General features: G+C 40.1%; 1 protein-coding gene across 1 annotated transcript in view; it reads left to right on the forward strand.

Annotated features, from left to right (window-relative positions):
- The window catches only part of ptprn2 (protein tyrosine phosphatase receptor type N2), a 150,576-nt gene that overhangs the window by 109,585 nt on the left and 15,471 nt on the right, over positions 1-25,520 (forward strand). The window contains exons 12-15 of the mRNA XM_028433952.1: positions 14,241-14,456; positions 16,640-16,843; positions 22,566-22,713; positions 24,023-24,096. Of these exons, the coding sequence (XP_028289753.1) occupies positions 14,241-14,456; positions 16,640-16,843; positions 22,566-22,713; positions 24,023-24,096 (642 nt within the window). The remainder of the gene's footprint in view (positions 1-14,240; positions 14,457-16,639; positions 16,844-22,565; positions 22,714-24,022; positions 24,097-25,520) is intronic.

A 25,520-nucleotide genomic window follows, 5' to 3' on the forward strand; every position in this document is an offset into this window, starting at 1 on the left:
ATAAAAACTATAGAAATAAATCTATTCAGGAGCCACTAAATCAGTTCTTTTCAACCTTGGGGTTGGGACCCCATGTGAGGTCGCCTGGAGTTTAAAGCCATCAATCAATGTTTATTTACAAAAAGCGCTTTTCATACATAGGGATGCAGCTCAAAGTGCTTTTACATAGTTAAAAGTACATCCATCTTGTACATACAGACACACAAGTTAAAATAATAACAATGGCACATATCTGGGTACAAAGGTTTTAGGTAAGGAAACATCACAAGGAGCTGTCTGCAACAGGAGCAGGACACAGACCACAGCTTGCCTGAAATTTCTGAAAAATTTTAATAGATTTTTTCAATGTTTTAATTATTCTTCTTCTTTTTTTTTTTTTTAAATTAAACACAATTTTAAACAACTGTATTTCTATACTTTTACTTTGTGAAACATGAATTTAGTTAAACGAAAATGCAGTAAAAAAAAAAAAAAAAAAAGACTAACTAATTCTAGAAAAAAAATGTCTGTCACCAGAAATTCAGTGAAATGACTCGGTTCCACCGAGTAAAACATATGAAATTGTGCAACGTAAAATCATAATCTACGTTGATTTGTCTTTGAAACGATATATCACACAACTATGTTCCGATAAATTAAGAAATGACTGGAAATGGGGGTGAGTCCCCGGCCACCCCCCCTTTCAAAAAGGTCTCTGAGAAGCTGTTGACATCCGCTCATAGAATATCCATGTCAAATTACAGCACGATTCAATGAGCATTATCGGAGGAGGCGTCATTTGAAAAGTGGGGCCCCCATGGGCCTCCTGGCACCCCTGTGGCACATACGGAGTAATGGGCCCCATTCATTTATTTTGGTATGTGTCAATGATTTGGTACAACCAACTGTTGCAGTATTTGACTCACAAATAAATGAGAAACAACTTTAATTGAAATTGCCTAATCGAATTGTGCGAGGTAAAATCGCAATCTACTTTGAGTTACCTTTGAAACAATATATCACATGACTATGTTCCCATAAATTTGGAAATTATCGGAAATCGGGGGTGGGACCATTTCATAAAAAGGGCTCCCGTCCTGGGTAATGTGCCCCATTTATATATTGGTATTTGTCAATGATTCGATACCACCAACCGTCGTAATATTTGACTCGCAAATAAATGAGAAATCGACTTTCTTTTGGGGCCCCCCTGGGCCCCAAATCAAAAATCGGGCTTGAGTGTCGATGCGTACACATCCACAGATTTACACAATGAGATTCCTTAAAATGTGTGTTAATATTCATTCATTCCATCATTTTGCTCTATAGTTGTTTTTAAATACTTTTCTAAGCAAAATGTTGCAAAAGATGATAGTAGAATGATCAGTGCAAGCATTATTTAGGTGGAGGAAGTTGAAAACAATCATTCAGTGTTTAATAGATAGAGGTATTAGTCATAAATAATGGCTACAGCTGAACTTAAAATCAGTATTTGTTGCATTTAGACATGAAAAAGCAGCTAGATGTTTCCCACTGTGGAGCCGGTCTTTGTTATTCTTTAAAAAAAAAAGTCATTTTCACAGCTTTATCAACACGAAAAATCAATAGAAAGAATTACAGTTCATTGTGAGGAACAACAAAAGACTAAAGGACGTGAACGAGTCAGCTCCGCAGACGCATACAATCACACGTCTGTCATCATTCATTATACAATTCACTCTGAAGGGGGGAGGGAAAAAAAGACACTGTCACAGCTTCACTAAGAACCATACAGTATAATTATATTTGTGGGTGAAAATAGGATAGATTGATTATATGCATTTGCAATAATGAGCCATCAATGTATAATGTTACAGAGCCATCAAAGTCATGACAGAAATCGTAATTATTTCTGCCTGCGGAATTTCTGATCAGCCTTACTTTGTAATGTTGTCAGAGGCAGCAGTGGGAATGAAAACAGGCAGACGATTGCGCGCTACAGCTGTGGCAGAAGTCTTATTACAGATTCACGGAAGTCGAGCAATTCTGCTTTGGCTTGTGGGCAGACGACTTCTATGGCAGTGGAGTCACGCCGCGCCGTGTCAGCTCTGTTACCACAGAGGGTTTTTCTGTGGCAGGAGGTCTCTCATCCTTTCCCACCTGATTGCTGTGGCTTCATCACGATGGTCCACAGTCCCTCTGATTAGCAGTAATTAAAAAGCGAAATCAGAGCCCTCGCCTCCTGTCCACACACAGCCAGCGCCTGTCAAGGGGGATAAGCGCGTAGCAGATCAAGCACTTTTGGCTGTCTGCCTTTTGCACACGACCCCTCCTCCACTCTGTAGTCTGGAGGAGAAGTATCGGCTGTTGCCGACTGTGCCAAGTTACCCCCAAAGTGACCCCAGGGGGTTACACAGGCACGCATGCCACTCCCTACAGACACACGCTGGCCTGGCGTTGTCATGGCGATTGCCGGGTGAAAACATTTAATGAAGACACTGATGAGAATATATGAGGCTGTGGCTGCGCGTATTTACACGGATGCGACCCTTAGCCTATCACACCCTACCTCCTGTGGCTCTACATCTATATCTTCACTTACACAAGTTGTTGCTGATCACTGGAGCGTATGCCCAGGCAGGTGGCCTCAATATGTTGCCGCAGCTCTGAGGTGCAGTTAAAGATAGGTGAAGTTGATTGTCCAATAACCCAAATCAGAAATGTGTATTGTTTTTATTCAATTTGGACTCGACGACTAATCACCCACTAATGCCTGCAGAGTCATTCTCAGGGAAGCCATTTAATGCAAATTGTATTTAGAGGCCGAACAATGAGAAAAGAATTGAATTTACTTTCCTAATGTGTAGGGGCTGGCCCTGTGGAGCAGACGTTAGTAACGCTGCTACTGAGCTATGATAGGGAAGGATGGATAGATGGATACCAAATTTACCAGTTCTAGAAAATGTCCTTAATTTATATTTCAAGAGGTTTAGTGATGAAGACTAACACACTTTTAGATATGTTTTTGTAGATCTATAACACCAAATAAGAAAACCTATAGATTATTGTGATATTTCATGCCTAACTAAACAACACAAACCAAATTTCCCGAGAAGGTTGACGACCATAATGGGTGTGGTTGTGATTTGTAAAAAGTAGAAGTGGCACACACGTTAACTCTCAAATCTAGAAACTCCACTGGAACTAACATGTGTTTTTAGACTCACTCATGCACAAATAGGAGGGTTAGCTGTTTATATTCAACCTCAAGCATTGACAGACTAATCTTAACGTAACCAGTATGATTGTGAATAAAGTAAGGCACACATGGGGAACTGACAGCCTGGGTTTGATCTAAATTTGTGTGGCCCCCAAAGTAAATCCAAAAGCTTTATCCAAAAAAAACACACAAAATGATGACAAAAATTGCACAAATTGGCAGTGCAATCAGAATCAGTGTTACCCTCCCAAACTCCCTTTCCATTGTATTTCCCCCTCACTCTGGTGCAAAAACTGCTCTCCCTTTTTATATATAGTTTTTACTCCTAATAAAGTCTGGTTTACACTCCCCTTGGGAGGGCTGGTGATGGTCACAACTAAGCAAAGTAATAAACATGTTATTACTTAATGTTTTTTTTCAAGAACATAACATGCATAGTTGTGTGCACTTATCACACTGTTAACTTTTGACATATGCAGACATGGGGGAAAAACATGACTCTATAAACACAAAAAATAGCAACAGAAGGACACAATGATTTCAAAAACACACAAAATTTGATAAAGAAGATACACAAAAGGACAATAAAAGTGCACAGAAGAACTCCAAAAACACAAACACACAATTATTTGAAAAATAAACCTCTAAAATGTCTCCAAAAACAGACAAAACAAAGTGACTGCAATAACACGCAAAACGACAAATAAAGATGCACAAAATGGCTCAAAAAACATGCTTTACAGAAAAATACAAAAAACAAATGATAACAAAATGCATAAAAAGGACTCAAAACAAGAACAAGAAGAATATACAAAAATGAAAAGAAAAAAATTACAAAAACACACCAAAAAAACATAGTTATTCCCTGCATTAATGCTCAGATTGATCATTATTATGAATGGTGACGTGAATGTTGATTGGTATGATATTTAATTTTTTGTGACCCCCACTGTTATAAAAGTTGCCCACCCCTGGATTAAAGTTTCTGTCTGTGCTTTGAGTTTCTGAAAAGGTTAAAATAATGAAATCCTGTTCCTTAAATCCTACAGGCGTTCTATTGTTTCATAGTGGTAAGAAATGTTCCAAATAAACTCTTGAAAACAGTACAGTTTATTAGCGTCTCTTTCTACTGTGAATAAATATACTTTCACTGGACACTCCCATCACTGCAGAAGTGTCGCTCATGCTTCGTCTGCTAAAGAACTCATGAAACAAGGTGAACCCATGAAGTCACTCTGTGCCTCCTACTCCACTTTTCCATTCACCCCTTTACTGTCATCCTCAGTATCAGAGCCTCCCAGCCCACTTGGTCTCTAGTGACGGGGGATTCAATTATGAACGCTACCTCTGACTACCTCTGTTATTCCACGGCAGCCCACGTATCCCTGCCTGCCGCCACTCATCTGTGACTTGATGTATTGTCTCCCTGTTTCCCCACCTTTCAAAATTAATTGCTGTTTTATCACTCTCCAAGATAACAAAAAAAAGAAGAAAAAAAAACACAATAGCCCAAAAGTGGTGTGGTTTCTTTTCGAACAAAACAATTAAATCCTCAATGTTTTTTTTTTTGTTTTGAACCGGACGTGCAGCCAGGATGAAGATATTTAGCACATTTGTTTGTCTTTTGTAATCATCTCACACAATGACAAAAAAGAAAGACTATTACCTTCAATTTGCCCTTCTTGATTGGCTTCTCTTTTTGTAAACTAGGGATCACATAATGGACTCTGGAACTTTATTTAGTGTCTAATGACTTTTCACCCACAGTATCACCATAATCCTCATTAAAATCTAATTACAGCATTTAAAAAAAAAACCTACAGAGATTAGTAGGTCTGGTAGTTTAGGCACGGGCATCATTTGCTCATTTTAATTAGCATTAAGCAAACATGAACATTATCCCGGTCAGGCAGATTGCTATTGTCAACACAGCCGCAGGTAGGAGGTATTATTACTGTCAACTCTGGCCAGAACTTAGTAAAAGTCGGAGTTTGAGTTAAACCTGCTTTAGTTTTAAGACTGATTCAGCCAATTAGAGCCTGGCAAGCGTTACTGGACATTCCTGGACGGTTCCTGAAGTGTCCATTAGGAGAAAGGTTCAAAGGTCACGAGTAGAGTAAACAGTAGGGGTGTGCATTGCCATGAATTTGACGATACGATACGATTCACGATTTGCTTGTCACGATACTAAACAATAAGATATGCTGTATATTGCAATGTCAATAATTACAAATTTCACCTTTACAATTACAAAATGGAATGAAATTCAATTCATTTAATTTTTTTTTCAAACTTGCATGAACAAGTAAATGCTAAGTAATTGTAATCCAAGTACAATTATCAAAAACAAGTGGTATGTTTATCAAACTGTCAAATTACATTAAAAAGAAAAAAAAAAGTTAAACTTTTGCTTCTGCAACAAATTCTGATTCTGTTACGTTTTTAAATTCTTAAAAACTAAATATAGTAATCACATGTATTTATAAAAGACTGGGTGTTTGCGTATTCATTTGTTAGCGCAATTAAATTGACCATTATTGTGCGGTGAAATATCGCAATACATCGCTGCATCAGTTTTTTCTTACACCCTTAGGGAACAGCATTTGTTTGATTGTATCCACAATGATGGAGCTGGCTTCTGCAGTGTATGTCCTCTGCATTTTAAGAGTAAGCATTTTAGCATTTTTGCTCAATCTTTCTTATCAAAACAGTTTTGCGTATCATTATATTCACAGATTAGAACTGCTAACACAACAGAAGAGCATCACCCTCTGATGCTACATATTTACACAGCAGCTGCATTAAGAAAAACACTCTGTACAATTTTAAGTTAAAATAATTGTATTGGATTTCATGTGATCACAAACACAAGCATCAGACTTATAGCCACCTATATACAGTATATTATATTTATGTCTTTAGAACAAGATAAACTCCTGTGAAAAGTATTGACTTTAACATCCTCACGTCAAACTAAAAGATTGCTGTGGCTATGTTGATGCAACAGAAAATGAATCAATTCTATCATACCTTTCTATAGAATGTGTTGTGATTTCATGTGCTACTTTTAATGCCTACAATGTTTGTGTTAAATTTGCCTCGCTGCTTTAAATATAGTCCCGTTGACAGGCGTAGCATTTACCTTGATGTTTTCCGCTTTGAACTGCTTGGCAATGGGTGAAGCCTGGGCTGGAAATCACAAAGAGAAGAGCTCCTATTTGAACAAACTCATTGAGGGGAAACTAGCAGATTGACATGGCAGGGATACACACAGGTTTTAAAAGGCTCCTCTCTGAGCAGGTGATGAGCACAGCGATTCAAGCACGTTTCAAGCAGCAGCCGAAAGTGGGACATTTTTCTTGTCTTTGAACATCCTCCATGAGAAATAGCCCCCAAACACACCCCTCCCCCACCCCTATAGACACCTGCTGGAACATCAAGAAACGAGGCATTGAAGATGTTCACCTTGCTGTCATGTTTCCGTACCCTAAGTGATGCTACAGAGGGAGTTTAAACTTAAGCGTAAAGTGTCACTTTTCATAATTCATCTCTTGTTTCATGTCTCGCGGCCATAAATGAAACTCATCAACAATGAAGGATGTGACATCAGTGGGTTGTGAGGTGCTTTGTTTTATTGTAAACATGAGAAATGTTTGCAGTGTAACTCATGTTAAACTAGGATTGACTAAAAACAGATATTTCCATGTGTTATTTGTTAGAAATAAATATGTTGGCCTGGCCTCGCCCACTCAGTTTGTTTGGGTGTTGGGGTTCCCAGTTGATTTTTTTTTTTCTTCCCTAGTACTTTCTCTGTTGTTATTTACTTTTGTTGTTATTATATACAGTATATCTGTGTATATACACCTTTTCCTCTCTCTTTATACATGTATTTATTTATTATGTTATTTATCTATCATTTTCTTGTATTAACAGCATTACCTATTTACTAATATTACACACACACACAATGTATTGCAATGTATAGAATTTGTAAATATTGTTTATAGCAATGCTTCCCAAACAGGGGGTAATCGGAAATATTTTAACGATGAATTTAAATGTAATTGGGAAATGTTCTTTTTTTAAGCTATTTTTCTTTTAACAAATTCACCACAAACTAACAATTAAACTATTGATTAATAAAATATATTTTCTAATTTTTTGAAACAGAATTATTTTATGCTGTAGAGGCCATTTTATCACACATCTGACAATAGGAGACAATAATTAGCTATTCGCTTACTATTAAAGTAATTACATAAAGGTTGCATGCTTAAATAACATAAACTTAAAATTACATTAATTGTTTTTAACTTGTAGATTAAGCCATAGGGAACTAATATTGGAGAGTTAGGGATTTAAGAGAGCCCACTGTTCCACCAATGAAAAAGCATGTGAAATTATGGAGGGGGTACATGTGATTTGACACAAATGCAAAGGGGGTACACGGGACAGAAAATATTGGGAACCACTGGTATATAGTAACCTGTCAGTGTAATGTACTATGTTGTTGTCTTGAAAAAAATTCAAGGAAAAAAATAAATGATTAATTAATAAATGTATGTATTAATTGTTTTCTCTGCACTACAGCTTGAGCATATCTTGCGACACCTCTTAGCAGCAACAGTGGCTCTGAAATTCTAATGAGTAATTGAATGCACCCCATTTCCTAGAGCTTAGCAGGAAGTCAAACTATTTTAGGTTCATTGCTTGTTAGTTACATGTTTAAGTACTTCCAAGCTGCTTGTTGAGCATCACGTGTGCAAGTAGACTTCTGCTGTGAATTTGGATACTCTACATTGCACGCTGTGCCCTCTGCAAAGGTCTCCATTTACCATGCAATGCATAAGAGATCCACTAACATGCTGCCCTGCACATTGTGGTTTACATCCAATCCACTCGTATAGCACTTCCTCCTTGTTTCGGTGAGTCTCTACATCTCAGGTGGTGCACTTGATCCTGACATGTGTTTAACATTCACATTCACCTCCTCCCTCCTGGTGAACACATGGCGAAGTGAAGCAATCCTCTTTCTGTCATTGTTTGAACTCACTCTCCTCTTTTCCATCTTTTTTATTGGACGCATGACATATGTCAGGGAGGCAAACATTGGAGCAGCGACGGGAGAGGAGAGGGCAGATAAGCTTTTGCAGGACTAGCAGCGATTGTTCGAACATGTGTTCCCTCCAAGGAAGTAGGTACTTACAAGAGGAACACACAGTCATGACAGCATCTACACAATATAGCTCACTGCTGGCTGTGAGATTGACTGAGGGGCTGTGTGTTCCTGAAATTGACTTCTCGTAGAGTTTTTTTTTTGGGGGGGGGGGATGGGTGAGAGAATGAATCGATGCACGTCAGACCTCCCTTGTGTAATAACCATTAGCACCGACCTCTAGGGGATGTGACATGAGTTGTGAAATTGTGGTGTGTCATGTGCAGGAGATGAAATGTGTGAAAATGTGTCCATTTACACTAAAAAAGAAAACTGGTGGCAATATCTGGATTTTTCCTCAGGTAAAGACACAGTCTGGATAGGGATTGTCTATACTTCTATAATCCCACTGTGGATTCAGATGGTGCTGACATGATGATGATGATGATGATGATCAGGGTGTCTCATTGAGACGAGGAAACCCAGCTTGTGTCAAGTTCACCACAGAAATGACCGATTTAATGTACAAAGTGGCGAGCCGTATGTAGACGTACGGACAACCTCCGGCGCTATTCGTACATGGCCGGTGACGTTACCGAAAGTCATGTGACCATTCCGTATGGACAAAAAAATGGCTGAACAAACAATACATGTACAAATTCACGGTGGCAAGAAATTCAAATTCATTCCAGAAGGATAGGATTAGGGTTAGTCAGTTCATAACATAGTTTAGGGTTTGGGTTAGTGTTAGTTAGTTCATAATGTAGTTTAGGGTTAGGGTTAGTTAGTCCGTAACGTAGTTTAGGTTTAGGGTTAGTGTTAGGGTTAGTTAGTCCATAATGTAGTTTAGGGTTAGTTAGTTCATAATGTATTTTAGGGTTAGGGTTAGTTAGTCCGACACGTAGTTTAGGGTTAGTGTTTGGCTTAGGGTTAGTTAGTTCATAACATAGTTTAATTATCTACGTATTAATAGCAAACAGAAGTACAAGTATGTAGCGTCTTAGTCTCGTGACCTATCACGTTACCTAAACTGGCCAATGAGGGGCACTACGTGCGGGTAGAAAGTCAGTATATTAATACGTTTGCGTGCGGATAGCCACTGCCCAATGTAGGGATGGATTAACTTCAGTAGCCACTATTTATTTCTCACTGTTTAAAAAAGAAAAAAAAAGCTCCCCCTGACAGACGTGATGAAAGTCTCCCGCCATGCATGACTCCTGCATCAGTCTTGCATTAGTGCAGCAGCTGGCACTGCAGAAAGTGATTTTTGTTTTGTACTCAAACTGCATGAGAATAACCGGCAGATAAAAAATGTGTGTCCCCCCGGTCAGGCCGTTAGTGTGTGTGCCCTCTGGCAGACGAAGAGAAAACTGAATCTTGGAGTTTGAATAATTTCTTTCTATGTGCCAGTGTGTGCACAGAGCATGACGGGAGAGGTGCCACTCCAACGGCTGCTGGGAAGACGGTAAAACGAAGCATGTAACGCCTTTAAAAAAAAATAATAAAAAAAAAAAAAGGTTCACTTGTGTATAGCCTCATGTATGAATGTATTTAGGTGAGGGATTATGGATGGGTGTGTTTTCTGGGCGTGGGGGTGTTGCTATAAAAAAAAAATGTTGAGTCAGTTTGAGTGTGTGCTGCCTGGTTGGTGGGGTGGCGTCCGATGTGGCGACCCAGGCTGGACAGCGAGCTGGTTTTTGTTCTCCCCTTCACATTGCCAACTCCAGCTGTCACCCCTAAGGACAATAGGGAAGGGGAGAGGGGGTGCTCTCTGAATGGGAAAAAATAAACTGGAGAGCTCCCTCGCCCATCACACAGTACACCCCCCTCCCTCCTCACGACTCGTCATCTGCATTTGACAGGACCCCCCTTCTGCTCTCCTCACCGCCCCTTTTCTTTGGCATTCTCCTTTTCTCTCCTTGTGCTCTCCATAATCCCCTTCTCTCTCTCGCTGCTAAGTGCAGCTGTTGCTCTCCATTGGATCATTTTTTCAGAGTGATTGCTAATTAGGATACCTTTTTTTTTACTGAGTTCTATCCTTAAAACTTGCCAAACTTGCTATTTTCTGCTCTTTTTTTTCCCCTTCAATGTGGCAAAACCAAACTGGGATGAGAGAAAATCCAATTACTGGCAATTTACTCTGAGCTTAGCATTTTTAGGGCTCACCCTATCTCCCAGTGCTGCATTCATATAGTTTACAACCACTGTATGAGTGTGTGGTGGCCTCTTATTATGGCACTCGCTGCAGCTTTGAATGTAAAAGCCTACTTTGAAGAAAAGACTGGCCCATCTCACTCATTCTGAATCCCTGGGAGAGTGAGCAGGAGGGAAAGGAGAGCCTGAGAAAACAGCAATTCACACACCAAACACTGAGACCCCTGGTAGCTCAACAAATGAGCGACTAGCCCTGCGTCCATTCATATCGGCCCCTCGGCCCGCAAGCCTATTAGCCAGGCATCTCTCCTTGAACATTCACTGTCGACAACATGTGGAGGCATCGCTATAGCAACCGGTGGATGTGACATGTGCAATGGACGGGGACTCCTGAGCTGCTGAATATAAGGAGGGGCTCAGCCTTAACTAAATGATAGCAAAAAAAAAACCTCCACTCCGCCACCTCCCCGTCTCTTTTCATTGGAACACAGGCACTGAAAGGACTCGCATGTGGGGCTTCTGCACATTCTTCCAAGGCTCGGAAAATCAGGCGGGCATATCCCACATTCTTCCCCCCTTTTTCTCCCACTCCCAGACCTTTTTTTTTCTTCATCCTGCGTCTTCTTTCTTTTCCATCAACGTGTTGAAGCCGCGCTCTTTTGTGTGCGCCGGGGGACGCATGATGGGACCCACGCAGGGGAACTTTTGGAGTGGGCGGCCGGAGCGCACAGACGCGTCCTGGAGCCGCGGCGGCAGTGTGTCTGTGGCTCTCCGTGCTCACTGGAACCAAACAGAAACACAAGCAGCAGCGGCAGCTTCATCCGCTGTGAGCTCTGCTCCGAGACATGGATTTGGGTAATTATCTGCTGGATTTCAATGTGTCTTCTCTTTTTGTGTGTGAGAGTGTGTGTGCAGAGCAAAGGCTGGTGCGTAAGAGGTGCTGATTTGTGGAAGAGTTCAGACCCATAATCTTAACACTGACTTTTATTCCAAAAGCATGCACAAAATCTTTATCCCTTTTTTTCCCCCTAACATCTGGTCTGATGTGCATTTTATGCACTGTATTTGAATGATTGATTTTTATTTGATTTATATTTTACTTTCTTTAGTGAAATGCTTTAGCTTTGTGCACATCTGGATGCAAGTTTCTGTGCAGGTGCATCCTCCTCACTGTTCAGAATCCGTGAACGCATCGTTTACTCATCTTAAACATCTGATACCCACTCAATACATTTTTCAGTTATCAGCGTTTAATTAACAGTTTAAATGTTGGTTGAGTGTTTGTTTCAAATGAGAATGTAAACCTTTTTCTTTTTTTTTTTTGCTTTTTAAATATTTGTAGGCCTACTGCACAGAGCATCACTTGATTTGATAGGAATATACTGTGTGAACTATATAATGATTCACAGGTTCATCTTATTGCATTGACACTGTGTAAAACCTTTGAATCAGCAGTAGTACCTCAAACATTTCGACTGCATTTATCATCGATGATTAGTGTGTGTCTGGCTGTTTTTTCCTTTTTCCCCCCCCTAAGTGAATAATCTCTCCATCTGACTATTCCTCTTATCATTTGAATAATCCAAGGAACCAAAATCCATCTGTCTCAGATTGGACAATTCACTCGACAGGAGCAATGTGAACAGAGGAGAGTCTGTTAGAGAAAAGTGGTGAATACTGGTGATGTAGTGGAGAAATACATCATTTTTTAGAACTAATGTTAAAAAAAATTAAATAAATAACAAGTACTCTGTTCCTTTTTGTAACAGTATAATTAAAAAATTTAACATTTCAATGCATCTTGTGTGTTTATTATGAGCATAACACATAGGATTACTCACAATTCTTTTTTTTTTTTCGCTCGTAAATTTTGAAATGCTGTTTTCAGTTCTAATCTTTAAAAAACTCAGAAATTGTTCGGAAAAATAAAAATGATAGAAAAAATAAATAGCAGAACTGAAAAGGCCCACAAAGGTTATTTTCAGTCTCACATCTCCTCCCTCTCTGCCCTCTTTCTTTTCTGTTTTTCGAATACGATTATCGGCATCAAACGCTCTTTTATGCTTGCATTGCATTTCAAATCCGTTTGCTTGTTTTTTTCTTCCTATTTTCCATTATGAGGTTTACCTGATTTTTTTTATTTTTTTTATTTTAAACCCTGATGGTTTGTGGGTTTCCATTTTTTTTTCTCTCAAAAATAAAGGAAGGAGGGTGAGTTTAAAGCTGTGAGAAATAGGCCAAAGCAGATTTGAAGTGATAAAGACTTCTGATGAAATATGCTGCATCTTTGGTGAAAATTTGCAGGAAGATTTTGTCATTTCTTAAATGGTTTGTTTGTCTCAGATACTTTGAAAGAAAATGGAAATTCAGTATTTTTTGTTAATGCTATTTCCATTATGCTCACTGAAATCGTCGCCCTTTTATAACCGTACAAGACACTTCACCCAATCTGGGTTTGTTTTTTTTTTTTCAACGTCTTAATGCCTGATTGAAATGACATGCCCCAGTTACTACCATCAACAGCATCCGTTTGGCCCAACACAGTAATCGAAAGGACCTGTGCCATCAGACAACCTCTAAAAACATTGTCAATTACGAGCCACAAGGTCAAATCCCATTGTTAAACGGTACTGGGTGAAGTGTCTTGTTTTGAAAATAGTGTAACAAGATGTAGCCATAGATGCAGCCATCCTTCAGCCAGCCCATTAGAGCCCTCAGGCTAAATGTCAGCCCTTCTTTTGATGGTGCAGATTTGATTCACTCCACCTATCAATCTTTTAATATTGCACGTAGACAATTAGGAGCCTGCTGATGTATTTGTGGCCTGTTATTGGTATTGCCCTTTTGCAGATGTATTGCTGTCGGCATGTGTGCAGCTGGAAAAATGAACCAAAGCTCGTGAAGTGTCAATCACAGAGGATAGTAAGGAGGATTTATGTGCAGAAAAAGTGTTTTCTTTGTGACTATTAGCCATGTAAGTAATACAATATGTATTTATTTGCAAAATATTTGTATGCTTTAGATTTTTTTTTTTGCAATTCTCCTTGCCGATTACTAATTATGACTGTTCACTCTCAAAATATTGTGGATTAGAGAGGCCTGCAGGGAGTTTGTTATTACCGTAAATAGCCACAAGTGGATCAGTTATGAAAACAAAGGCCAATTATTTAACCTGCTCTAAAACACACTAAAAAACAGGATCCCTTCGGTGTGCATCAATATGCAGCGTGGGTGTGAATATTTTAAAAAGCCCCGTTTTTTTTTTTTTTTCGTCTAGCCTTTGGAGGGCCTTTGCCTTCCCGTGTCCTAGCAGCCATTAGCTGAGCTGCTAATCCAGCCCACCTCAGGACCAGAGGAGCTAATTAAGCACAAGCTTTTAGTGTCCCAGCCTCCTGTAACTGCACAGTGCCAACCCGCCCTTTGCCAGCTTTAAATGAGGTTGTGAATCTCTATAGAGATGCACTGTGTGGAGACAGCACAGGACATGCAGTAACAGGGGTTTGACTGAGCTTGAAAGCATGTTATGGGGACAGTATTAGAGCTGTCTAATGAGAGAAGGGGGTAGAGAGTAGAAGAGATGTAGGAATATGGCAGCAAAGCAACTGCTGAACCATTTTTCTCCTTCTGGGGATCCAACAGAAGCCCTGGATTTAGGATTGATGCAGTGCAGAGGGGACAAGGTGGTCGTTGTAAATCATAAACAACACCATCCTTCACACTCTGTGTTCTTTCTCCTGTTTCCGTTTCCTCCAGAGGGGCAGCCTGACCCAGATCCCTGTGGTGAAGGAGACCAGGGTGGAGTCGGGCCAGTTCCTGGTGCTCACCATCCTGTGCTCGCTCTTCATCTTGGTGGCGGTGACGGTGTCCGCCACCGTCTTCTGCGTACGCCAGCGTTCACACCTACGCATGAAAGAGAAGCTGGCCAGCCTAGGGACTGACACCAACACTGATGCCACCACAACGTATCAGGTTAGTCCTGCCTACTTCACCCCTAGCCAATCAGAATACTGGAATTTTACTACATGCTCTGTCATTGGAGGAACACGCATGCTTAAAGCAAACAGAAGATTGTTTCATTGGTTCTTTTTTAAGGGATGTTTTTGCGATTTTTATTGCACCATCTTTGAGCTGTTTTTCTTTTTGGTTTTCATGTGAGACATTTAATGTGTTAAGCTATATTTAAACTATTTTGGTCGTTTTGACTACCATTAAGTTATTTAAAGCTCAGCGTCTCCTGCTGAGTGCATGTCAGACAGGAAGCAAGCCACCTCTCTAACCTACTCCCTCTGTTACTCTAGAGCATCAGGCAGGCTATGATGTATTGATTTCCAGCACTGGGGCTCAGCTGTGCCCAGCATGGCATTCACAACACATTTGTCTGCATGACGCATTAAGATTTTTTAAATATTTAATCAGGTTTTCTCAAAAGCTGAAGCAGTTGGATGGAAAGATGGAAAAAGAAAGAGTGGAAATAGTGTGTTTTTGGATGCAGCTGTCTGCTTTATGGAAATATGAAGTTTCAGCGACTTGTGATGCTGTAATTATTATAAATGATCTCTAATATAAACTTAAAAGATTGGGGTAACAGCTGTGTGGGTCTTTGCTCAGAGCCTGACAGACAGGTGGGTTTATACTGGCTGTGGGATTGTGTTATTAAAAGATTTGTCTCTTCTCAGCCTGCTTTTATTCCTATTAGCTGCTTTAAAGAAAGGCGCTAACAGGGACGCTGTTAGCGACCCTGTGTCTGTCCTCTGACCCCTCTGTGGCACTCCTGACAGCTTCTGGGGCCATTTCTCAGCTCCTGTGCAGTGCAGTGCTCTGCAGAGATGCTAAGAAGTAAGATGAGTTATGAGGTGGACCTGGATGGTGCCTTGAGGTTAAAGCCTGGGGCTCTGCTCCACAGCTCTAATCATTAAAGTGTAATGACAGGAAAGTTAAACCAAGAGCAGAGCCTGAGATCCAGGGGGAAATATCAATGTGATGCATCATAAGATAGCAGGTCGCTTCCTTTTTAGTCTGCCCTGCTCTTAATGTTAATAATCTAGGATAGAAAAGAACTCATGTTAATGCTTTAGTGCCTGAAATTAAACATAAAGACATTCATAGATGACATAAAACACTAAAAAGGATAAAAAAAAAAAAAAAAAAAGGACTAGATTGTGAGTTTTGTTTTATCTCCGTTTTTCATTTCGCAGTTTGCATGATTGAGTTTAGTCTCTGCACTGGGGTATGATGGTAAAAACAGCTGAGTCATTAGATGAAATGTAATCTCTACAAGGGTGAGCTTTTCAGCAAGTCTCCAAGACATATCCATCAAAATAAAGATTAAACTTCACAATTGTGGTGCTCCATTTTCATCCCTGTGCTTTAGAGGAAGGCAATTTGATGATGGATGGTTTGATGCTCGTGTTAAGTGTCTATGTTAGAACTCCTCTGTGTGTTACTGTGTCACTTTATGTAGAAACCAATGGATTAATTTCTAAACATCAGAATGAAAGGTGGAGGGTTGTATCACATTAAAAGTGTGACATTGAATGTATTCTGTATGTCAGTGGCTCAAGTACCCCCTTTCTCTTATTTGTTGCAACCTTTTGCTCAGAAAACTATAAAAAAAAAAAACAATAGAGCATGATGATGGAATTAATGAGTGATAACACACATTTTTAAATAATCTTGTTTTGTATATAAGTGGATTGAAACTGTATTTAGTACCTATTGAATTGTATGTATCATTTCCGGTCATTTCCTGCCACACCCCTTTTATTTTCAGTTCATGTGCTAATCGAGATAATTTCCATCATCATTATTTTGATTATAATTTTTAACCGAAAAAATAAACATTATGAAAGCCCATATTTTTAATTCTTTCATTTGTTCATTTTCCCCCCGTAGTGTCATCACGTACCCCTATTTGAGAAACACTGCTGTATGTGACACCTTTTTTGGCAAAGAATAAGTGTTTTAATTCTAAGAGATGCAACAAATATCTACAGACAAGTGAGGACCACTTAATTCAGCTGAGATTCATCTTTTTCCAACATGGTTTAGCACATCAAGTACATGCAGCTATTGTGCGTGAATAAAACTGAACAACTGGAATCTTGCAGGGCCAGCATTACTTGATATTCAGCTCCTTTCCCTCTAATCCCCAGGATCTGTGTCGCCAGCGCATGGCCATCCGTACGTCGGAGCGCGTGGAGCGCCCCGAGACTCTGCGTCACTCGCGTCTCAACAGCGTATCGTCGCAGTTCAGCGACGGCCCAGCGGCGAGCCCGTCCACGCGCAGCAGCACCTCCTCCTGGTGCGAGGAGCCCGTCCCATCCAACATGGACATCTCCACTGGTCACATGATTCTGGTGAGCCCCCCCCCCCCCCCCCCCCCTCCCTCAGCTGCAGAAGGAACAGTAGTGATGATTTATGTGGTGTCGGGGTGAATAGACAGACGCTGGTTGAGATGTGGTCATGTTGTCAGGCCCTCTGAGGTCTTGCGTATTTCTTTGTGTCCTTTTGTCAACATCTCCTCGTGCTCGATGAGTGTGCACTTAACCTGACAGGAGTGGTTTAGTATTCATTAGAGCTACTTCTGGTCAGCTACGTGTTGAACATCACAGATGTACAAGGACCTCACTTTGGTGAATAGAAACCTTTGATGTGGAAATCTCACATGCGAACAAACAATAAAGCTGTCGAGTAACACATTTACAGATTTTAATTTAATTGCAATGCACATCATCTAAATAACGTTTCATAAAATTAAAACATATTTCCCAAATTGCTCAGCCAGCTTTAATGCAGACACATAAAATCTTACATTTAATTAGACTTGTAGGGAGGGGAAGTAACATTTATTTCATCTACTGCATGAAAAGAATAAATATCAGATGGAAATTGTTTAACTTAATAGGTACAAGGCTAAAATATTTATCTCAAATACATATTTTGGTTTTAATAATTGCAACATAAATTATAAAAGTAATTTTAACAATAAATCAAATTTGAGTCTGAAATCACAGCCAATGGTTGAAAAAATAGTTTGGCTGCACTATTTCTATTTGATAGAAGTGATTTACAGTAGGTTTAGTAATGATGCGCACACATGTCATCTGATGTATTTGTTATCAAATGAGATTAAGTTTAATGTTAAATGAGTGTAGAGAATGTTAATATTTAGTATTAAATCAAGTGTTTTACTCCATTTCGGAGGTGTTTAGTCTTCCAGCTTCTAGTCTTCTTTGGTTAGACGTACCCATCTCACTCCTCTCCCATCAGGTCCCTGTAATCTTTGTGTCCCTTCCTCCATCACTCTTCCTGATGTTTTCTCCTTTCCATTTTATCTCCACTCTGTTGTCTTCATTTTTTTTTTTGTCGCCTCCAACTTTACCCTGCCTCTACTGTGTCATTTTCTCTCTTTATCATTCTGTCCTGCTTTTCTCCTCTCTGTCAGTTTCTGCCCTCCCTCCTTTGTCCCTTTCTCTCTCCATTACAGCAAAATAAGGCACACATTGTTTTTTGTGAGACGAGAGCAGCACCGAAATGAAATATCATTAACCGTTCGATTGTCTGTTTTAGAAATTGCGTGTGGGGAGGTTTTTTTTTTTTTTTGCTTGACGACGTTTCCACCAACACACAATGGATTGTTTTAATTTTGTACAACTTTCTCTTCACTCATTTGAAACAAGCTTGATAAAAGAGATGGATAGATGCCTGGCAGTGTTTCCATTAATGGAGCGAGCATTCATCACATGGCATGTCTAGCTTTTATATTGGGAGCCTATAATGAATGGGAGTGAATTTGAGTAATGCCTTGTATTGGTGGTAATAGATGGGTTCTGTTGCACTCATCAAGGGTTGTTTTTGAAGCTCCCTTTGAAAACATTGACAATAGGAGAGCATTTAGCCGTGCAAATAACAAAAGAAGCACAGTGAATAATTTCTCGGAGCGGTGCGGGTTTGCCCCAGTTTCTGCACAGCACCAATAGCACAAGAAAGGTAAAAACACACCAGGATCTTTACTTCTCTTTCAAGTCGTGATTGACGTAGAGATGTCCTATAGAGGTGCATCTTTAAAATTCCACCACCATCCCACATGAAACCATGTGTGAGATTGCCTTGTTATCACTGATCTCAGACCTATATTTTCTCATCTCTGCTCTGCTCTCATCTCGCCCTCTCCTGCTCTATGGAGCTCACACCGTGTGGAGAAGGATGATGAATATCCAGCTTTCCAAAGCACACACGCTGGGGGTCCTTTTTATATTATTTCTGAGGCACGATCACCTCACACATGCACTCTCTCTCTCTCTCTCTCTCTCTCTCTCTCTCTCTCTCTCTCTCTCTCTCGCTCGCTCTCTCTCACACCCACAGTGGGACCCCCTGTGCTACTAAGAGAGTTTGGTGCCATCAGAATAGTCAAACTGAAATGTTGTGTCCCACTGTGTGCACAGCCCACCTCAAAACTTGCAAAGTCCTGCATAACAACTTCCAACTTCTGAAGTGAAAATGCATGACTGTGTGAGTGCTGACTCGTCACCATTGTGTTTCCAGGGCTCGTGCATGCTGATAGTGTCACACAAAAAAGTGTCTGTTCCTGTTTTCTTTCTCCAACTGCTGCATGTTGAAAAAGTATTACTAAATGACTGAAAAGTGTATATATAATTTAATAAAACATAACATATGTGTTAGTTTATTAATTTAATCTTTCTTTTATTTATTCATTAGTTGGTAAAATAATTAGTTTTCCTTACAATAGTATCAATCTGAGATATCAAAATGGGCCAACATTTACATTAGTAAAATAGTTCTAATTTGTTTACTCCAATGTATAAATGTAATTATATAAGGCATGCAGTATATGCCTTTTATGTACAACTACATTATATATATATGACCTTTATGATATATAATGTGTAGATGTATAGGTGTCCCAATACAATTTTTCACTACCGATATGATACCGATATTGCAGCCTTGCTTATTGGCCGATACTGATATTGATCCGATACTCAGACTTTTACTAGTGATTTTGTAGTTTTGAATGTTAGAAAAGGCTTGATTAAAGGCAAGGTAGGTAATTTTCAAAAACTGCATGATTTTTGAAAGAAGCGTCCTCCGAGTGCTCCGCTTTTACCCGCCCCCTCCCCTCTGTGCTCCTTCTAAAGCCACGCCCCTCACTCACATGCACGAGCGCCAGTGCACCTAAAGCGGACCTAAGCTCATCGCTTGTATTGTCTAGAAACTACGTCGTCTCATGTCATCTCAAGTTTTTACAGGCTTACAGATGCTACAGATGATCTTTGTTCCTTTTTCAGAAGACATAAGATCTAAATTTCTATCAGGACATAAAGACAATTTCAACCAAAAACTTAAAAAGTGTATCTCGAGGAAATTACCTACCCTACCTTTAAGTGATTACTCCAACAGAAAAAAAACATGAGAAAGCCAATTATTATTAACCAATGGGTTAAATTAAGTTCAACCTTACAGATGAATAAAGTTAATATGAAAATAAATTTGAAGATCCTAAAAAATAACCTTAATAAATTCAGTAAAAACAATTATATCTGACATTTTAGATGCAGGTTGATATAACCCGGTTTGTGCTTATATTGGACATATATCAATATCGGGTCGAGACGCCCTCAATATATATGTATCAGTACTTGAGTGGAAACAATGAAAATGTATTTGCAGATGCTGCTGTCATTATGTAGCTGTGTTCTGCATGAGCATTAGCTTTCAGCACCATGGACAGCACCCAGCCACCATTCCTGTTTCCTCTAACATCTCGATTTATTCTTTCCTGCTGCGCATTAACAGGGTCAACAAGTTCATACACCTGTTTTTGTGGGTGTTACTAACCTTTCCTATTTAAAAACAAAAAAAATGATCATCAGTTAAATAGCTTTAGGTTTTTGTTATTATTGTATTTACTAGTAATGTTTTTTTTTTTTGTTTTTTTTTTCTGGTGAATGATGCATTAGTTGCTCAGCCAAAGGGAATTCACTGAGACCCATTTTGCTCCAAAATTCACATTTAGTGTGTAAGCCGAAAAATGATCTGCTGTCCTATTTATAGCAACACAATGGCTACTTTTTACTCAACCATTATGAGCCACACAAATCATAGTACATATTAATAGCCTTTTTCACGTCCCACAGCTGTTTATCATGTACCTAAAGCTCCCTGCTTAAACTGTAAGCAGTATTGTTGTTTTTAATTTGACTGCTTGTCCTGACAGTAATGTGTTACCTGTTGTGTCTGGCTTCCCTGTTTGCTCCTTCATCCTGATTTCACCCAGCACCCTCTACTGCTGAGGAGTCTGCTTAGGGAGGATTAGACATTGTTCTCCCTGACACCCTGGCCTCCCATCCCAACCTTCTGATTGGCAGACATAATCCCTTCCATTCACTAAACCTTCGTTACCCTGTCTCTGGAATACGCTACGGTCTGCTGCCTCTCCCCAGTAGCGGGCAGGCTTGATAAGGGCCTTCTGGCTGCATCGCATTAGGCAACAAAAATATGAATTTGGAATGCAATCGATTCAGGGCTTCGTTTGAATAGAGCGGGATGCAATTCAGAGTGGATGTATCAAGAACATGGAGATGTAATATTGTTATGGGAGGTGGAATGCTGTCAGGCTGGCAAGCAGAGAGTACTTGTAAAGGGAGACAAGAGTATGGTGGTGACAGGCTCCGTCAAGTGGCCATAATGGCATCCTGTCAGTTCCCTAGAAGGACAGCAGTGTGCGTGTGTGTGTGTGTGTGTGCGTGTGCGTGTGTGTGTGTGTGTGCATGTGCGTGTGTGTGTGTGTTTCAGGCAAAGCCTAAAAGTCGACAATAAATTAAATCAAAGTGTGGGTCTTTAATGTGAACTTGTCACATGTTTAACTCAATTTTTGCCCTGCATTGAAATGAAAGCTTCAAATTTGTTAAAAGCAGATTTGTAAAAAAAAATATACTTGATTTCATTCATGAATTCAGACGAATCCTGAGCTCCTTCATTATGCAGCTGCGTTCATCACACGAGTTACTTTATTCTGATTTCACTCTTGGCCTTTGTGGCTCTTAAAGCACCTTTTGCTTCTGTAGCAAACAATGGACTTTGATTCCCTTTGTCTGTGCGACGTTTCATGTTTCTTAAAAGTTGTCAAACAGCTTTAACCAGCATCCAGGAGAAGGATGAAATCATGAGCCATCAAAGGGTGATTGCCTATTGTGTGCTGGACATGCTTATTTGTGATTATCATCTTTTGTTAAGAAACTCTGCATATTCTGCATGGACTTTTCTTTTGACAAACTGGAGTGAATATGTCAGATGTAACAATAGAGTGTCACCTTTCTGCTCAGCCTATGTATTAGCCAGCTGATCCCTGACATCAGTTTATGAGTCTGTAATCTTCTGTCTCACACAATAGCAGACTAAACCATTTAACCCCATTCCGGGGGGGAAGAGGGGGAGCCATGAAATAGAAGAGAAAGTGAAACCATTCTCCCTGCAAAGAAAGACTTGTCTTGCCAGCCACAGCTTCCATAAGCTCCCTCTAAGTCATACCCTAGTTTGGGAGAATCGTGCACGAACCTTTTACCCCCTCCCCCCACTCCTTTTCCATCTTTGTCTCTGGAGCGAATTCAATTTTGTCTTCCCCAAGCTTAAATGCAGACAATCTTATCAGTGGCTGTGCAAGCAGTGAGGGACATGATTGAAACACCCCTGAAGTATTTCCAATGCAGACAAACCTTTCAGGAGTCCTAATTGTGTTTGTGTTTGTGTTTCTTCTCCAGCAAATACACACTCACAAATACACAAAGATGGCAGCATTAGCACACCTTCCCCCCTCATTACCTGGGGTTGTATCAAAAATGATGGGTTTGCTTCCTTCATTTGCTTGGGGGGGGAAATAAACCAAATGATCAACCAACCACTGCATTTTTTTTTTCGTCATATTAATCAAAAATGTGTTGCTGAATAAAACAGATTTCCATTTTGCAGCCATGTGTTTGGAATGCATTCTGTTTTCCTTTGCACAGTTCTGCCCTGTTGTCTGAAATAGTGGCTGAGGTGGTGTCTGTTTTCCTCTAGTCCTACATGGAGGACCACTTGAAAAACAAGAACCGTCTGGAGCGCGAGTGGGAGGCTTTGTGTTCCTACCAGGCAGAGCCCAGTGCCTGCAGCGTGGGCCAAGGAGAGCAGAACGCCAGGAGGAACCGCTCAGACGCCGTAGTCGTATGTAAGTCCCATAGGAATCATGCGCAAAATCTTTGCTGTGCACTTGTTGTGTCCTCTGGTCGTTAGCTACAGTGCTAGTTTGACATCGACACAGGTGGCAAATGAGCGAGATGTGCTGATTGAGTAATTCTTTGAGGTGATGTAGAAGCACCAGTTTACTACTACCAATCTGGTATCTCAGTATAGCCCCAATAGCCTGTGAACAGGATTATGGGATGGCTTTTGAAAAGACATCAATGAGTTAATGAGGGAATCAAACAAGGCTGTGTAATGAGATCTGGCCACATTTGATCATTAAAAAATTTGATTACAGCATGTAGTTTTACATTTTACTATTGTGTTCTCTGCTGTTAAAATAGATTAATGTTTTCTTAAGATGATCTTGCTTTATCTGTAATGGCTTAGTTTGACTTAGTTTTTCCTGTATTTGACAAACATAGATACGTACTGTCTTTGATTTATACACAAAAGTATGAATGTTTATATGTTTTTCACAATTTCACGTCATAAATGTTGGGGTTTTCTCTTTAATGAGTACCTTAGCTCAAATGGGACGCTTTACATCATTATGTCACATAAAATACACAAATAGGCTTTGTTTTCAAAGTTCAGATTTTTTTTTTTTAAAACCCTTTTCAACATTATTTCAGCATGATTTGACTTGAGATAGCAACAGCTGATGAAATCACCAGAGCAAGGAAGCTTGGCAGACATAGCAACAGTAACCATGTGTCACGGGACTCCTCCAACCAATCAGGAGTGAGCTGCATTTGAAGTGTCGCCTGATGACAGTAGCTGAAGTGCTCTGCGGTTATACTGTCAGTCACACCTGACTACGCCCTCACGTCCCTGAGGCGACGAGTTTTAAAGGCCTCATAAATAATACATAAAGATGTTTTTTTTCCCTCTGATTTCATCTTGTTTAGACGCTAAAAGTCGAAAGGGGGAAAATGAAGGCTGGTTTTAATGGGCTTTATTTCAAAGCAAAAACGTTTAAGAGGACGACTGAGGAGATTTTAGGTCCATTAGCAACAGATCGTGTGAATCTTGCTGCAGTTATACTTGTTAAGAGGATTTAAAAGATCCCAACACTCAGACTTCCCGACTGTTTCTTCCCTTGGAATCTTTTTGAGTGAAGGTGAAGCAATTCAGTGTGTGTATGAGTGTGCGTTACTGCATGATGAAAGTGTGGTGAAATTGCAGTCCTCGCAGCAATTTTAGCTTCATATCCCTGTGTTGCTTCTTAAAATTCTGTTGTTTTTGTGAGGCGGTGAAAACATGCACGGATGAATTATGCATCTCTATTACAGATGATCACTCCAGGATCACTTTGAAAGTGGAGAATAACCACAGCAACTCAGATTACATCAATGCCAGCCCAATCGTGAGTATTGCTTATTCATTAATGCATTTCGGGAACATTTGTGGTCACTGAGGCTTTTTCCTGCCCAGGCACCTGTTGTTGCAAAATGTAAATACTTTTCAAAGGAGTTGATCACTGATCAGTCAGTGATTTTGCTGCATTTTTAAACTATATTATTTTGGTGTGCCCTGAGCTGCACAGAAAAAGACATGTGTTCCTCACTAATCCTAATATAAACTGAGTACGGTGTTTATTTCCCCATTTTTCTCCCACAAACGTGGCCAAACACGGTTTTCCCTGAGGCTGCTGCAGCAAAAAAGAATTCCATCAAAAAAAAATACAGGCAAATATGCATTTCAATTACAGTGCCAACATTTCACAGTAGACAGATGAGGGGGCACTGGCTGCTGCACTAAAAGCCTCAAAAACAAACAATGCAGACTTCACAAGGCTCTATTTACGTGTTCATTTTCTTTAATGCCTCTTTTATGGAGGATTCTGGCTTAAACAGCCCTGAAGTAGAACATTTATCATCTTAGAGAGTAATACACCTAAATCTATAGATCAGGTGAAAGGGTTAGCAAATAAATAAATGACTAACACATTCAGAGATTTATATCATGGAAAATACCGTAGTTGAGCAGTGTAGAAGAAAAATGTGAGCTATTGTTGGGGTGGGTGGGGTGACGGAGGATGCAGTGGTTTGTGAATAAAAGGACAGTAATTACACTACAAAGGAGACCCCTGGCCGAGCACAGCAAAACTGTGATAATTATGTCTGACAATGTGGCTTCTTCCTCCTCATTAGCTCTGGGGGCAGCGGCCTGCGAGTAAGTCATCTATCAATGCTTTCTGGGAATCTGGGGTCAGGGGGGCAAAGGGAAAGGGTGATGTGGGATCCATGCAGAGCACGGGGTGTCACGCAGCAAAAGTGGGGGAAAAAGCTTGAGTAATGACGAATACATGAGATTCGGTGCGAGCGATCCCACATGTAGCTACATTAGCGTGAGGAATGGGTGGAATGAATGTGCAGTGACACATAATGTGGTCACTCTACCTTTTTTCCTATTAGTCCCTTGTTTATTTAAACTATGAAAGATTAGCTGAAGCTGGCGTTTCGCTTTCCCAATCTTCCATCCTGTACAAACACAGGATCGACACACTGCAGCCACGGGTTGAAAGTCAAGATGCTTCTTCAGGAGCTGACTTTTTGTGAGCTGTTTTTACTTCAAAACCTAAGAGCACGCCTGCTTTTTTCAGAACTCCATCTCCTTCCCACAATGGCAATTGGAGGAAAGATGAAATGCAGGGCTCCTCTTTCATGTTTGCGTTTTAGTATTCATGCAGGGATGTCAGCACACAGCTACAGCATGTCTGTGTCCTTGAGATTGGCTAAATGGAGTGAACGCCGCTCGTACTCTTGTGTCAGCCTTTCATTTCCGCGG

The sequence above is a fragment of the Gouania willdenowi genome, chromosome 20, assembly GCF_900634775.1.
Source record: "Gouania willdenowi chromosome 20, fGouWil2.1, whole genome shotgun sequence".
In the NCBI taxonomy this organism is placed as follows: domain Eukaryota; kingdom Metazoa; phylum Chordata; class Actinopteri; order Blenniiformes; family Gobiesocidae; genus Gouania; species Gouania willdenowi.